Source organism: Giraffa tippelskirchi, chromosome 8 (assembly GCF_054371585.1).
Source record: "Giraffa tippelskirchi isolate mGirTip1 chromosome 8, T2T-mGirTip1v1.2.pri, whole genome shotgun sequence".
Taxonomy (NCBI): domain Eukaryota; kingdom Metazoa; phylum Chordata; class Mammalia; order Artiodactyla; family Giraffidae; genus Giraffa; species Giraffa tippelskirchi.
Window position 1 is genome coordinate 11,592,162 of NC_137282.1, and position 15,655 is coordinate 11,607,816.

Consider the following 15,655-nt stretch of genomic DNA (forward strand, 5'->3'; position numbering starts at 1 on the left):
ACACCCTTCCTGTGTCATCACACAGAATACGAGAAAGACTATGTTCAGGGGTCGAGATGTTGTTGTTCAGTCGCTCAGTCATGTCCGACTCTTTGCGACCCCATGGACTGCAGCACACCAGGCTTCCCTGTCCTTCACTATCTCAAACTCAAAGGGTTGAGATGTAGTAAAATTAATCATTTTTACTGCTTCATCGAGGGCATTAAGTAAAACTGGCCTTTTTTTTTTTTTTTTTGAACTGCCAGTGTGTGACTGTGAAGGATACAACACCAGTGTAATTTGGGGTCACTCGCTGCCTTTATTTGTGCTGAGATACCAGCAGTCTGACCCAGCATTGCTCTTGCCGTATTGACTGCACATGTCAACATCTCAAAAAAGACATCTTCTTCATTATAATGACTAAGGTTTTGACCTCATGGAAGCCTGGGGATCTCTGCAGCCTCTCGTCTTCTCCTGGGTCTGTGCACCACGCTTTTCAGTTCAGTCGCTCAGTCGTGTCCGACTCTGTGAGACCCCATAGACGGCAGCCCACCAGGCTCCCCCGTCCCTGGGATTCTCCAGGCAAGAACACTGGAGTGGGTTGCCATTTCCTTCTCCAATGCATGAAAGTGAAAAGTGAAAGTGAAGTCGCTCAGTCATGTCTGACTCTTAGCGACCACATGGACTACAGCCCACCAGGCTCCTCCGTCCATGGGATTTTTCCAGGCAAGAGTACTGGAGTGGGTTGCCATTGCCTTCTCCGAAAAAGATTTGAGGCCTGTGAAAATGCATCGTGTAACCAAGGTAACAAATCTGATAATGAGCAGAATATCTGTAATATTTTTTTCCTCTTAAAACTCACTCTACTAATTTTAATCATTTGAAGTGATTTTTATAGTAACTATTAGTTGTGTCATTGGTAGATGTTGGGTTGCATCTTTAGATGATCTAAAAATTTTAAGTTTTAATAAGAGTAAACCGGGGAACACAGCTTAGGTTGCCATTTTTGGCAAAATATATGTGGCTGCTTATGCTGTGAAATGGCTAACAAGAATTTTTGCTTGCAGGTGCCCGGGAGTATCACGTCCAGTTTTTTAGCAACCAGCCAGAGAGGGCATGGGTTCATGAGAAGCGGGTCCGAGAGTATAAAGGCCACAAACAGTATGAGGAGCTACTGGCTGAAGCGACCAGACAAGCCAGCAATCATTCTGAAAAGCAGAAGGTGACTGATGACACAGAAGCAGGGTCAACTGAAGGCGGACTTTAAAGGACTTAATAATTTAGTAGAGCTTTCTGTACTTGAATTCAGGCAATTAGAATGAATTATTTTAGTCCTCTAAGTTCAATTTTAATAATTTATTATCACTGTGTCAAATTTTACATATCACATAAACATCACAGTCCTCTCGAAAATTTTTTCTGCTTAATACAATTTTGGCTTCTATTTTGATTTGAATTCAAATGTATAAAGTCTAATAGATGCTAGTGAAATGTGGATATTGTCAGAGATTTCTATTCATTTAATTTCGGCATCCTGCCCTAATTCCCCTTTATGCTTGTTTAGCAAAATTGTTCTATAAAAGTAAAGTTTTAAAAATATTTAGTACTTACACTGAGACAGGCTCTTTTTTAAACATTTTATTTATGTGTTAATCCATTTAATCTTCATTACAATGTCAATGAGTTGCAGATACTATTATTCCTATTTCTACAGATGAAGAGATTGAGGCACAGAAAGCTTGAATAGTTGGTTCAGCCAAGGTCACATTAGTGATGGAACCAAAGATGATGTGGTGGTGGACATGTTAGAATTTGGACCTGTACTCTTGATAATGTGTCTGGTCGAGATTTTTTAACTCAACTAATTTAGTATGGGCCTCTGGTGATTCAGAAATGTGTTCTGTTTTCACAGTAAGCTAAATATTATTTCAGAGGATTTTGATGACTTTTATCAAACATTCTGTAACAAGTTGCAAATTTAAATGTCAGCGTTTGACACATACTATACTGTCTGATGGTTCCATTAGCTAATTTCTGGCTCCCTCCGTCTAAGCTCCCTGGCTAATTCCTACTTGCTTTGGTCATTCACATACCTTTATTCAAAATTTTCTTATCTGTCTTGCCAACCCAGTCGTCTGATCAGGACTGTGGAAACTGTGATTCAGGTTTATTTTTCCCCTCATATGTTCCTGTCTTCTCATGTCTTGTCAACTGTCACGTGTTCCTTGGGGCTCTCCTTTCTCTGCACTCTGTCTGCATCCTGGCACAAGCCAGCCACATAGCTCCAAACACTGGTTCTCTGCCCCTCCCTTAGCTCTGTTGTGGTCTGTGTAGCACCCCTGAGCTTGAGGGTGATGTTTTTAATGTTTGTGTTTCCTAGGCCACTGAAAGCAATCATTTCTGTCACCTTCCTTCTCTCCGCCATCATCATTGCTAGCTTTTTATGACTGTGATGTGAAGAGGACAACTCCTTGGAGGGACTCGTCCAGCTGAGTGGGCGACAGGGAAGGGTTTACCATCAGAGAGAGTGGACCTGCGTGTCCTCGGTAGTAGCACGGATCCATCAGAATTACAGGCTCAGAACATTTCCTTTATTTGCCTGAAGACCCTGAAGGTGTGTATGCACACCTGGAAAGACTATAAGACCACATGGGAAATACGCATGGGTTTCAATGTCCCTGTTGGAATAAAGTGTTAGTCGCTCAGTCATGTCTGACTCTTTGCGACTCCATGGACTGTAGCCCACCAGGATCCTAGGTCCATGGGATTCTCCAGGCGAGAATACTGGAGTGCATTGTCATGCCCTCCTCCAGGGGACCTTCCCGACCTAGGGATCAAACCTGAGTCCCCTGCATTGCAGGCAGATTCTTTACCAACTCCGCCACCAGGGAAGCCCAGTTAGAATAAAGCATGTTTCCTAATGCCTGCATCTTTCTTTCCAGATTCGGAAACCGCGGCCTCAGAGAGAACGTGCCCAGTGGGACATCGGCATTGCCCACGCAGAGAAAGCGCTGACCATGACCCGGGAGGAGAGGATAGAACAGTACACTTTTATCTACATTGATAAACAGCCCGAGGAGACTCTATCCCAAGCGAAAAAGAACGTTGCCTCCAAAGCCGAAGTGAAAAAGCCCCGAAGACCGAGGTCCGTGCTCAATGCGCAGCCAGAACAGACCAACACCGGCGAGGCGGCCTCCTCGCCTTCAGGTACTGAAATGCGGAGACACAGCCAGCGGCGGCACATGGGCGTGGATGAGGATGACCCCCCGCCCATGAAAGTGGCCTGGAAAACGGCGGCAGCGAGGAAATCCCTACCAGCGTCCATCACCATGCACAAAGGGAGCCTGGACTTGCAGAAGTGTAACATGTCTCCCGTGGTGAAAATTGAACAAGTGTTTGCTCTGCAGAATGCTACAGGAGATGGGAAATTTATCGATCAGTTTGTTTATTCGACGAAGGTATCTGCTTTTCTCATGGGTTTTCTGGGGGAACCCAGGTGTCTAGTAAGCAGTCAGTGTTGGTATTTAAAAAAAAAAAAAAACAACCCAGATAACACAAGGTCGTCATCTAAATACCCTTTGTATTCACTGCACTTGAAATGTACAGTCAGTTTACTATGTTTAAGATGGGGACAAAAAGGACATAGGCAAAAAGCCTTTGTTTTCCTTCTTTTTCCCCCCTCTTTTGTAATATCCCCATCTGTACTAGATTAATCTTGAGCTGTGCAGCCAAAATTGAGCTCAGCTCCCTAAAATCATGGGAAAAAACTGGGCACTTTGCCCATTTCTAGTTTGTGTGGTTGGTTTTTTTTTTAGTTGCAAAGTATGCTTCTGATTAAATCATCTCTGTCATTTATCTGAATTAACCATTGTAATCATTGTTCCTGCTGATCCGTTTGGTGGCACCAGCAATTTTGTTCGGCTTACGTTAGCTTGGGGTACTCATGCATTTTAGGGAAATACCAGAGCTGTGTGTGTCCTGTCACAGTGAACCGTGCTGATAGCTTGGGTAGGGGCATGGATGCAGCCTCTTCAGACAGAATGCCTTCCTCAGCCAGCCCTGGGCCTCCAGTCAGGGCACTTATAGTTTAAGGCTTTAAAACTTTTATAACATTTGTCATTTTTAATATACCTCTTCACTACCCTCCCAGCCCACCCCACAACCGTGGGCTTGTGTATTCAATTTACTGGCTCCTCAGGTTATATGGGCTTCCCTCATGGCTCAGCGGTAATGAACCGCCTGCCAATGCAGGAGATGCATGTTTGATCCCTGGGTCAAGAAGATCCCCTGGAGAAGGCAATGGCAACCCACTCCAGTATTCTTGCCTGGAAAATCCCAAGGACAGAGGAGCCTGGTGGGCTACAGTCCATAGGGTTGCAAAAGAGTCGGACACGACTTAGCAACTGAGTACATACGCATGGATGTGTACAAGTTTTGAAGAATTCTGTGGTTATTTCTTAACAGTGTCACATGCTCATTAAAATAATTAAATACAGGGACGCCTCATCAGTGATAATATTTTCCCAAGGTGTAAATGTCCTCTGTTAACCTGTTTCTGCCTACAGAGTCAACTAATTTCACTAAGGTGAAGCTCCTTGGAAAAACTTAAGTTACAGTCCCCGTTTGGTTCTGTGAACAGCTTTGACTAGCAAATAAATCCTTTGCGTGCTTTTTGAATGTGAATTGGCTTCATTCTTGGAGCTGGTTTTTATCTGCTTTGGGATGCACAAGTCAAACTTAGTCACCCCCCTCCAAAGAGTGCTATTTAAATGAATTTTGAGGTAAAACTGACCTTTTAAAAATGAAGGCTTTAAAAATACATATACTATATTTATAAATCACTCTTTTATTTCACGGCATTAAAAAATACCTAAAATGAGACAACTGAAATTGGACTTCTGTCTGCTCCAAATTGTTTACTGGGTGTACCTTTTGGTCATACTTCTGTAATCTAAGGAGAGTCTTGTCTTTCAAAGACACGTTGACATTTTTATCCATGTAGTAGGGTACTTTACCACATAAAAATGACTATAGTTCTCTTACTGTGGTGTAAGTAAAGGAAGAGACCATTCAGACCAGAAAATGTTTTGGTTTTGACAGAAAAATAGGTGGTACAGGTTTTTTTTTTAGTGATATTCATCATCTGGGCTTAACAAATAGTTTTTTTTTTTCCCCAAATAATCTCATCATACATTTTAGAATACAACCTGATGACTTAATAAAATTGTTCTGATAATGCCTAGGATAATAAAGTAACTGCAACCAAAAACCATATAAAATCCAAGCACATTACGATGCTCTTAAGCCGTCTTTATAAAGCAACAATGCCATTGTCTGGTAATCACTTGTTTTTTTTTTTCAATTTGCCTTATTTTGAAGGGAATTGGTAACAAAACAGAAATAAGTGTCAGGGGACAAGACAGACTTATAATTTCTACACCAAACCAGAGGAATGAAAAGGCAACTCAGAATATGTCATCTCCTGAAGCAACATCTGGTTCTGCAGGTGGGTATGAGTATAGAGTACACAGACCCATTTGAGGCCTTGATTCTGCCCTACTATCACATGGCAACTGTGTTCCTAGGAAACCTTCATTATCAGAATCAAGTTATATTTTTAAAAAATCAAATTGTAAAGGCAGTTACTTCAATAGGAGAGAATTGTTTAGGGACCAAAGAGCTCTATTGATAGTAACAGTGATAACAGTATTACTGCTGCATACAGCTGTCAAGAAAAGAGTTAGATATCAACTAACTTGATCATTTGAAATCTTAGAAGAAAGGAGTATGTTTCACTTTGTTCTTTTTTTGTTGTTGTTGGAGTATAGTTGCTTTAAAATAGTGTTGTGTTATTTTCTACTATATAGCAGAGTGAACCAGCTATACATATACATATATCCTCTCCCTTTTGGACTTCCTTCCCTGTTCTTTTGAAATTTTTTTGGAATCTAAGAAGTGACCAAATAACTCTCCAGAAGGATTAAAGCCTTGAGACCTGAGGTAATAATCTTAGATCAATAATAACTCAGGCAAACCTGTAATTGAGTGGCACTAAGAGAGAAATATTTTTGTAAGGTCAATTTTGAGTTACAATTCTTCTTCTGACAAAAGTTAAATAGAAACAAACATTATTCGGGAAAGAACTGGGGCTACTTTTTAAAAAAAAAAAAGTGACAGGCCTGCAGGGTGGGGCGAGGTGGTGGCATATACGGGATGGGGCGGAGTAAATAGGAAGCCTTCATCCAGCAACGAGTTGGGAGAGGAGGCTGCATTCAAGGAGAGAGTAGCCAAGTCCAGAACCAGACTTGCAACTTGTGTCGTTTCAGAATCCTGTATAAAAAATGAAATTACAATGTTGAAGCAATGAATAATGGACTTAGAAGATCCTGCATTAATTAGCCATAGTTGAACGTTTTTGTTACCTTAGATGCCGCAAGATGGTTGGCCTCAGCGCTTTGCAGTTAGGCCCAGGTTTTGTCATCCTTCTTTACACTAAATGGGTGGTAATTTGTCTGAATGTCAGCGTGATACTTACACTAGGAGGATCATTAAACATCCATTTTCTCCGAACTAGGGAGAAAGTAAATTCTGCCTAGAATATTAGCTTGATCTTCAATATTAAACTTTGACTTTTAATGGAGCTTGGTGTTTTCTTCCCCTCAGCTACTGAACGTTTTATCTTCATGTTGTCCTTTCCATTTAAGTTCTGCTGTGGATTTTCTTCCTTCCTTTTTTAATTTTTTTAAGCTGTGGAAGGTTGTAATTCTTTTTTTCTTTTTAATAATTTTATTTATTGTTGGCTGTGCTGGGGCTTCGTTGCTGCACAGCTTTTCTCCAGTTACAGAGAGTGGGGGCTGTTCTCTAGTTGCGGTGCGCAGGCTTCCTAGTGCGGTGGCTTGTCTTGTTGCAGGGCACGGGCTCTAGGGCACATGGGCTCAGTAGTTGCGGCTCCCAGGCTCTAGAGCACAGGCTCAGTAGCTGTGGCGCAGGGGCTTAGTTGCCCCAAAGCATGTGGGATCTTCCTGGATGAGGGATCAAACCCGTGTCTCCTTCATTGACAGGTGGATTCTTTACTACTGAGCCACCGAGAAGTCCAGTTATTATTCTTTATAGCAAGAAAAAGTTCAGTTTCTTCCTTAGGCAGGCATATGTAATTAGATTGTAAATTACTTTTGTGACCTTACTTTAGAGATGAGTGGTCTAAAGTTTAGACCTTGGTTTAAATTTGGTTACCAGCTGTAGCTGATAAGCATATTTTGTCTCCTTAAGTGACCGTTTTGCTCCTTGTGAAAATAACTTCATTGGTTGAAAAGTCAGAAAAGAGACCCGGTCTCCATTCAGAAACCAATTGCATCATCACCTCAGTTGGTGTTAACTACTCATGGAGAGTTCTCAGGCTTTTTCTTAGTAAATTTAGGCGCTACATAGAATGTGTGGCACTGCTACTTTTCTGTGGTTTGAGGGATCGTATTTGCATTTATACAAGATCTCTGTGCTATTTTCCAAATCCAGAGATGCTCACTTCTTATCCCTTAGAACATAAACAATACTTTTTCATTGTTCAGGGTTTTTTTCATTTTGGGGGTTTTGTTGGGGTTTTTTTTGGCTGTGCCACATGTCATGCGTGATCTGATCTTAGCTCCCTGACCAGGGATCCAATCCGTGTCCCCTGCAGCGGAAGCATGGAGTCCTAACCACTGGACCACCAGGGAATTCCCATTTTTAGCATTTTTATTTTATCTAAATTTTATTTATTTATTTTTATTTTTGGCTGAGCTGGGTCTTCGTTGCTGCACCTGGGCTTTCTCTAGTTGTCATGAGCGGGGGCTACTCTGTAGTTACAGTGCGTGTACTTCTCATTGCAGTGGTTTCTCTTGTTGTGGAGCACAGGCTCCAGGCATGCAGGCTTCCATAGCTGCAGCTCGCGGGGTCTAGAGCACAGGCTCAGTAGTTGTGGCACACAGGCTTAGTTGCTCAGCAGCATGTGGGATCGTCCCTGGACCAAAGGATCAAACCGGTGTCCCCCTGCATTGCAAGGCAGATCCTTCACCCCTGGGCCACCAGGGAAGTCCGGTGTTGTTTTTAAACATAGTGGAGTTTATATGTTCTTTGGGTAGCTTTCAGAATGATTTGAAGGAGTCACCGCATTGCCTTATCTTTACAAGATAATAGATCAAATATCATTTGTCCTTAATGGAACAATTATATGTTGTCATCGTCAAAACAAGTAAAGATTTTTGTTTGTTTGTCTTACGCAGTTCTAGTTTCATTTTCCTCTTTCCTGGTAGGTACTTGTATAGTGATGACTAAACTGAAATGCAGGTCTCTGGAATACTCAGGTGTCTGTGAGGGTGGGATGCCTGTTGTTTTGGTTACCATCTCCATCAGTGTAAAGGGAAGAGTGAGAGTAAGGATACCTTCATTGTGTGACTTCTGTGCTAGAAATTAATTAAGCACAGTTCAGAAACAATACGTTATCATCAAACTACCTGCTCCTGCCCCCGAAAAAGTAATCGTATCCTTCTTTGTTTGGGCTTTGAACAAGGGTGAGGAGAGCCGTTTCCCCATAGACAAGACTAATGAAACCAGAAAGTACAAGGTGATGTGAACACTTTATTGAGGTAGCTTCTGCAAGGTGATTATCATCTAGCGAGTGAGGACTATTCAGGTGGTCCAAGTGCTGAGAAGATAGAAAACAGCTGTGCTGAAAGGGTTCTTCCTGCTTTGGGTCACAGAATGAACCATCCTGGGACCCATTCCTGACTTAGTGTTTTCTCACACTGTGGCCTTAAATGTCAGTTTTATCCTTTCCAAAACGGGGTTGCAGAGTTGGATACGACTGAGCGACTGAACTGAAATGATGTGAGTTTTATTACAAATATTGTTTAAAAACCTTCTTAGTTTCTTTTTTTCACCATTTAATACTAACAGCCTTGAAAATTTTTTTCAATTAGTTTTCCATGACTAATTATTTCTAAAGGATACTAGTCCCTTGATAGTCAAAGTAATGATTCGTTGTTGGTCACATTTTTGTGTCTTTCCTCCTTTTTTCTCTTTGGTTGTTAAAAATATAACAATAGTACAACCAGCAGCCAGCCCTGTTAAGCATTTTAAAGGTAGAATTAATTTATTTGTTAATGCAAAATACATAGTACTGAATAAATTTTGAACCATTACTTCCTAATGTCAGCTGAGAATACAGTCGTTTACATACATTCCCGCCATCCCTTCATCCCTTCACTTATTATCGCCTACGTGTGTTTATCGTCTGTTTCAGTTTGACTATATAATTTTTAAAAACCTAATCCCTCTTTGTTTGTATAGTTTAGGGTCTTTCATGAATCCTAGTCTCAACTTACCAGCCTTTACAATTTAATCTACAATTTTTTGTGTACTCCCAAATGTTTTAATAGTTTTTAATGATTTGTAATTACAAGACCCAAAGTAATGGATGAGAAGAGCAGAGAATTTGGTCAGATCTTAATTACTTAAATGTCAAGACATCCTCAAATGACTTTTTATTTGCTTGTTTAAATTATCTTTTAGGCTCAGTAGAAAAGAAGCAGCAGAGAAGATCGATTAGAACTCGTTCTGAATCGGAGAAATCCACTGAGGTTGTGCCAAAGAAGAAGATCAAAAAGGAGCAGGTTGGCTTCCTACCTGTAGAGAGTTAAAACCTTGCATTTGTAAATGTTGTGGCTTATATAGGTACCTTAAAAGAAGGAGAGACCTTCCTGGATTTCCCTTCTGGACTATCACATGCTCTGCCCTGATGAATTCCAGTACCCAGTTCTAAGACAGCATTCCTGTGATTCTGCTTGAAGCATTTTCACAGAAAACAGTCAGGCTTCAGGAGATGGGAAACCAGTGGTCCAAGACTTTTAAAAATTCCTCTCATTTATTTTGAATTTTCTGTTAAGAGCAAAATGATTTCATGTTTTCATGATTTTTATTTGGAACCATCTCTGAGTTCCTTTTTTTTTTTTTTTTAATTTTAATTTTTGACCTAAGCTGCTAGTATGTGTTAATTTTATTTTTTAAACAAATCAAATTGATTTAACTGTAAGAGTTTTATTTAAGAAACAGATAATCATAGATGATATGGTTTTTCTATTGGTATCACAGATTTTTTTGGAATGTCGTTTTCCCAATGGAATGGCACTCACCTGTTATTGGGTTATCATTTACACACTATTTAAGTTAAAAAAGGGAGGGGCACATTGACTGAAGGGTATTCAGCCAGTGTAATCATTGTAGTAATAGGCATACTAAGTTACATTTTCAAAGAAATTTTTAAAAACCATTACTCACAGTCAGAATTTTTCTTCATTGTTTAAAGTAAAAAGATATCCGTTTTTACAGACCAGACAGCTGCTATTAAACAAAAAGAATTGTGAATAGTATTAGTTCCAATAAGCTATTTTTAAAACCACTCAAATACATTTAGAAGAATGTGAAGTTTTCTATATAAACGATTTCCTTCAGAATTTTAAACTTCCAAACTTGAGGTGATTTTGTGGGTGCGTCATTGTATCAGCAAGCATGTAAAAACAATTTTCTCAGAAATAGTTCACAAATTTAAATAGTATACTAATTTGATGTTCTTTTATTATCATTAGCTTTCATACTTAGGAAATTATATTCCAATAAATCTTTCTAAGCTCTTGCAGGTCTACAGTATTCCTTAACAAAATGAAGTTGCGACTTTGCCAACTGGTTCCCCAGTTCAGTCTGTGACCAGCCAGACTAAAATTAATAAGGAGGATGAGTACCAAAAAATGGGACAGATTGTTAATGCCACTGTGTTTAGTTAGTAGCAGAACAATACCAGTGATTATTTAGAAGATTTTATATTTGTATTGCCAATTGTATCTTGTAAAAGCTCTTCTGTTGTATGCTTTTTTCTACCTGTTGTAAAAAATAAAAAATAAAAAAAATTTTTTAAAAAGCTTAGAATAATCCTTAAATATTTACACTGTGTTATAACGTGCATATTTCACCACATCTCAAAGAAACCTAAAATTCAGTTTGTAGCTTAAGCAGGAACTCCTCCAAAGAGCATCCTTCCTTCAATTCCAACGGTTCAGCCCTCCAGTTACCACACCTTTTACATATCCACTGGCAGAGTAACTTCTGATCTCTCTGTCCTAATGTAGGATCAAGATACTGTTCATAAGACACTCAAGAAAGTGCTTTTGCAATATCGCAAACTTAAGTTTGTACTAGCAGCAAAAGTATTGAGCTTCCAGCTGTATGGAGCCCCATAGCACTCTCTATAGAGAGGGTCCTGATCCCCAGCAACTTAGATGTCAGTGCAGGCGCGGAGGGTCTTTTAAGTGGTGTGAGTTGCATTAACCTGAGTATCAAAGTAAAAAATTTACCCTAAACATCTTTGGGGTGGGCGGAGTTTACCTCAACCCTGGGGCTGCTTGTACAAACAACCCCTCTCCTGCCTCCCAGATGCAGAGGAAAGCATCTGGGTTGTCTTCAGGCACCGAGGAAGCAGTCGGAGAGGGCTGTCCGAGCGCACGTGGCTCATGTTGTCCCTTGGCGCCCAGCACTGGCAGCTCGGACTGAAACCCTCCCTGACCCTGAGACAGCTTTACCCAGAAAACAGAACCACATCCAGATTTCAGATGCATTCATTGCTCATCGTTACTTAGATTGATGGCCGTATTATTCCCCACCCCCGTTAATTTAGCAGAAGGAAAAAAAAAATTTCCCCGCTCATGCTGTATTTTTCTGTCCAAAACAGGTTGAAACAGTTCCTCAGGCTACAGTGAAGACTGGATTACAAAAAGGTGAGTTATTTATAATGTTGCTCTGCATTTTCCTCAATTAAAACCAATTTTAAAGAATTCTTCGTACTTCATGTATTTTTGTGTGTCTCTGTAAATCATTGTTGTCGCTCTTCAGTCGATGATTTGTGTGAAACTGAAGCATTCCCCTGTGTTTGTGTGTGTGTGCGTGCGCGCGCGCCTGCCTGCGTGTGTGTCTCTTAGAGTTGATCTTACTCTGTGCCTCCATGTGAAAAGTCTTGTTCGTTTTGGTAAATTGGAGAACACCACGTAGGCTTAATACCTGTTTCCAACTTTTCTCCTTAAGATTCTGGGGTTTCACTGGTTTATAAACTAGGGATGTGACGAATCCACTTTTTTTGGTATTCGACCGAATACCGAATAGTAGCTATGTCAGTAGTTGGCAAACCTGGACTATGACAAATCAGACGAGACCACCTGATTGAAAAAAAAAAATCTTGCCACGTTTATTTTTACAGTGCTGTAAAATCTTTTTTTGTGTAAATTAAAATGATTCATAGCCTACTTATGGCCATTATTTGCTGATCTTAATGCAGAATCTATTTGAGATATGCACAAAGTTTAAGAAACCTTAAGCTTAAGTCTGTACTTTCTGTGTGCAATTTGACTGCAGTACAAACTCTCCATAGCATTGATTCGTGCGTTTTTGGTGAGATCAGACTGTATTTAATGCCTGTAGTTTACTCTGGGCAAATTGCATTATTAAAAAAATAAAAAAAAACACCAGCCTCTCTGCATTCTCGGGGAGAAGTCTGCAGCGATGGTCTCCGTGGAGATCCTCAGCAGAACTGAACAGCCTCTCGGAGGGAACACTGCTTGGCGGAGCTCCAAGAAAAGACATCGCGATCGCTGCGAGATTAGGAGGCCTGATTGCGTTGTGTTTCCACCATTCCACAGGGTCGGCGGACCGGGGCGCGCAGGGCTCTGTCAGATTCAGTGACAGCTCCGTCTCCGCAGCGATCGAGGAAACTGTGGACTGAGATTCCTGTACAATTTCATCCCAGAAACTCCAGACTTGTAGTCTCCATGCAAGATTTCTTTGTCGGCGGCTCGATAAAACAGTTTTCTTTGTTTTCGATTTTGATTTTGCCAATCATCACTATTGGCATTTTCCTGCCTGGTTTCTTCTTCTTCAAGACTCTGAACAATTGCTTTAACATTCAAATGATTTTTTTTTTTTTTTTGGTCTGAGCTGGATGGGTACAGCTTAAATCATGGGTCCAGCCTAAAAAAAACCATCGTTTAACTTACACTGATCAATTTCAACGTGGACTGTTTTTGGGGGTTTTTTTGTTTTTTGTTTTTTTCGGTTTTGCGTTTTTAAATAAAGCATCATTAATGCACATCGCAGGGTTTTGCCAAACAGCCCAAACTGTATACATTACAATCATTAAAAGCTCTTATTTTTTTTAACATTAGTGCCGTTATCATGGAGAACAGCGTGGTGGCTGCCCGTGGGCAGTCTGTCCTTTTTCTAGCATTTTCAGAAACTCATCGGAAATGGCGGTACCCGTGTTACCCTCCGAAAGCCTCTCAGTACAGCACTCCTGTTCCTCTGTTAAAACTCCTTGTTAATCCAGTGATCTTTTAGGCCAAGGAAATATGTTGTGGTGGTGTTCTGGGTCCATACACCAACAATGAAGGAGATAGATTTGTGTACTTGTGTTTTTTTTTTTTTTAAATCAGCGTTAACACGGGCAGGCACCCTCACTTTATAGATGTAAGGAAACCCTCAGTTGAAAACCTTGTAGGATGGGATGTGATGACGAGGTTCCGGTTAACCTGAGCAGTCTCACGAGGCCCACATCCTGCACCACAGACCGTGGCCACACACCAAGTACTGCTCCCCGCCCAGCCTTTGCGGATCTTCACGGCCCTCGGGAGACCTGTTCCTTCTGGGTCTCTTCTGGACTGCACACCTCCACCATAGCTTGCTGGGCTGATCTAAGATGTCTGTCTGTTGTATGGAAATTTTGGGGGAAAAAAAAAATTCCCAAACACAAAACTGTGGGTTGAAATATTAAGCGTCTCCTTGGTTCCTTTGGTATCCACCGTGGCTGATCCACACGTTCCATCGTGGCTGTTTCTGTATAGCCTATACTGCATTAGCCTGAGAGATTGTTGCTTTGTAACTTTTTGCACTATTGTTTTGGCCAGATTTGTATTACACACAGTTTTAAAAAAAAAAAAATTCCACACTATTCTCTGCCTTTTTTTTTTTTTCCATACTTATTCCTTCCCACACCAGTTCCACACAGAGGCCTCTCATCCAGCTGTTCGTGATTTGACTGCACTTGAACATTGATTGTCTGTTTACAGCCCTCAGCACTGTGTCGCCTAGATGCGTGACATATGTCGCGGTGCTGCAGCACTTGTAACGGTCACAGTAACTGCCCTTCACCAAGGAAGTCTCAGACGAACAATTGTGAACATCCAGGATTTATCTGGGGGGGCGGCAATAATCATCTGAAATGCAAAATTCGGGGGAAAATGGCACTATCCGTGTACGAATCGAATACAAATCAAAGATTTGTCACATCCCTAATAAAAAACAAGAAGGAGGTGTCTCTGCAACCGTATTTGTAAGCTGCACAGTGTGTTGGGTTTTATGTCTTCCCTCCCCACCCCGCCCCCCAAATTGAACGGCTCTTTGCATTGCTCCAAATCAATCCGCTGTCCTGCAGTTCTCACTGAATTGGTGTTTAGGTCGGAACTGGGGCTCTGTGCCCGAAAATAGCTTTAGTGCGGGAGCTAGGAATTAAATGTTTTTAAAGAGCGGTTGTAAATTACATCACTCACCATCAGGAAGGTCAGAAGCTTACGAAGTTTTGACTCGTGACTTCAGTGTTACAAAGAGAGCTATGCCTTTTTTTTTTTTCTCACACTACAGATGAGTTTGGGGAAAGAAAAGATTCTCCCGCAAGAAAAAATTGAAACAACAAATGTTAAGCACTATTTTAGGATTAATTTCGGTGTGTTGTATTAAGGTGCCAGCGAGATTTCAGATTCCTGTAAACCTCTAAAGAAAAGGAGCCGCGCCTCAACCGACGTAGAAATGGCTGGTTCCACGTACAGAGACACGTCTGACTCCGATTCCAGAGGGCTGAGTGACCTGCAGGTAAGTATGTCCCGGAGCCTGCGTGTAGTGCCGTCTTGCTTTGCCAAACCAAGTAACCAAGCAATGCTTTGCCTGGCTCTTTTTTTTGGCAAGAATGGGGAATTGGGGGAAAAAAAAATACTGGTAGTAAAGAAACCATTTTGGTTATTTTGTAACGTAGGAGTCTCTTAACTTTGCTGAACTCTTACATCAGAGGTCTCCAACCTCTGGGATCTAAAGCCTGATGATCTGAGGTGGAGCTAATGTAGTAATAATAGAAATCAAACGCACAACAAATGTAATGCCCTTGAATCATCCTGAAACCATCCCCCCACCCCGTACCCCCAGTCCGTGGAAAAGTTGTCTTCCATGAAACCAGCCCCTGGTGCCAAAAATGTTGGAGACTGTGGTTTTACATAACAGAAGCGTGGTTTGTTTGGTTTTTTTTCCATTTTAACAGTTTCTCTCAAAACACCAGACATCTGGTATCCAGGGGTTTTAGAAAGAAGAGGTTGTGGGAAGGTTTATTTGAGCAAGGCTTACTAGGATTTTCACAGCACCTAATTTTGAGGAGATTTTTGTTTTTCTTAAAAGTCTGTTCTGTTTTCCATGCAGGCAGGCTTTGGAAAGCAAGTCGATAGCCCTTCAGCTACTGCAGAGGCAGACGTTTCTGATGTGCAGTCCGTGGATTCAAGTTTGTCACGAAGAGGCACTGGAATGAGCAAGAAGGATACTGTGTGTCAGGTAGGCAAAGGACCTG

At 41.1% G+C, this 15,655-nt stretch overlaps 1 protein-coding gene across 9 annotated transcripts in view; it reads left to right on the forward strand.

Moving 5' to 3' along the window:
- The window catches only part of NSD3 (nuclear receptor binding SET domain protein 3), a 99,470-nt gene that overhangs the window by 50,280 nt on the left and 33,535 nt on the right, over positions 1 to 15,655 (forward strand). For 8 of the 9 annotated variants that reach the window (XR_014063418.1, XR_014063419.1, XR_014063420.1 and 5 more), the window contains exons 5-11: positions 1,047 to 1,201; positions 2,922 to 3,437; positions 5,359 to 5,485; positions 9,526 to 9,626; positions 11,735 to 11,780; positions 14,786 to 14,916; positions 15,511 to 15,639. Coding sequence is in view for 5 of the 9 variants with exons in the window: in XM_081524071.1 (XP_081380197.1) it covers positions 1,047 to 1,201; positions 2,922 to 3,437; positions 5,359 to 5,485; positions 9,526 to 9,626; positions 11,735 to 11,780; positions 14,786 to 14,916; positions 15,511 to 15,639 (1,205 nt within the window). In the remaining 4 variants the exon portion in view is untranslated. Of the gene's footprint in view, positions 1 to 1,046; positions 1,202 to 2,921; positions 3,438 to 5,358; positions 5,486 to 9,525; positions 9,627 to 11,734; positions 11,781 to 12,695; positions 14,378 to 14,785; positions 14,917 to 15,510; positions 15,640 to 15,655 lie in introns of those variants that run through there. The other variant, XM_081524076.1, reaches the window with a different exon arrangement.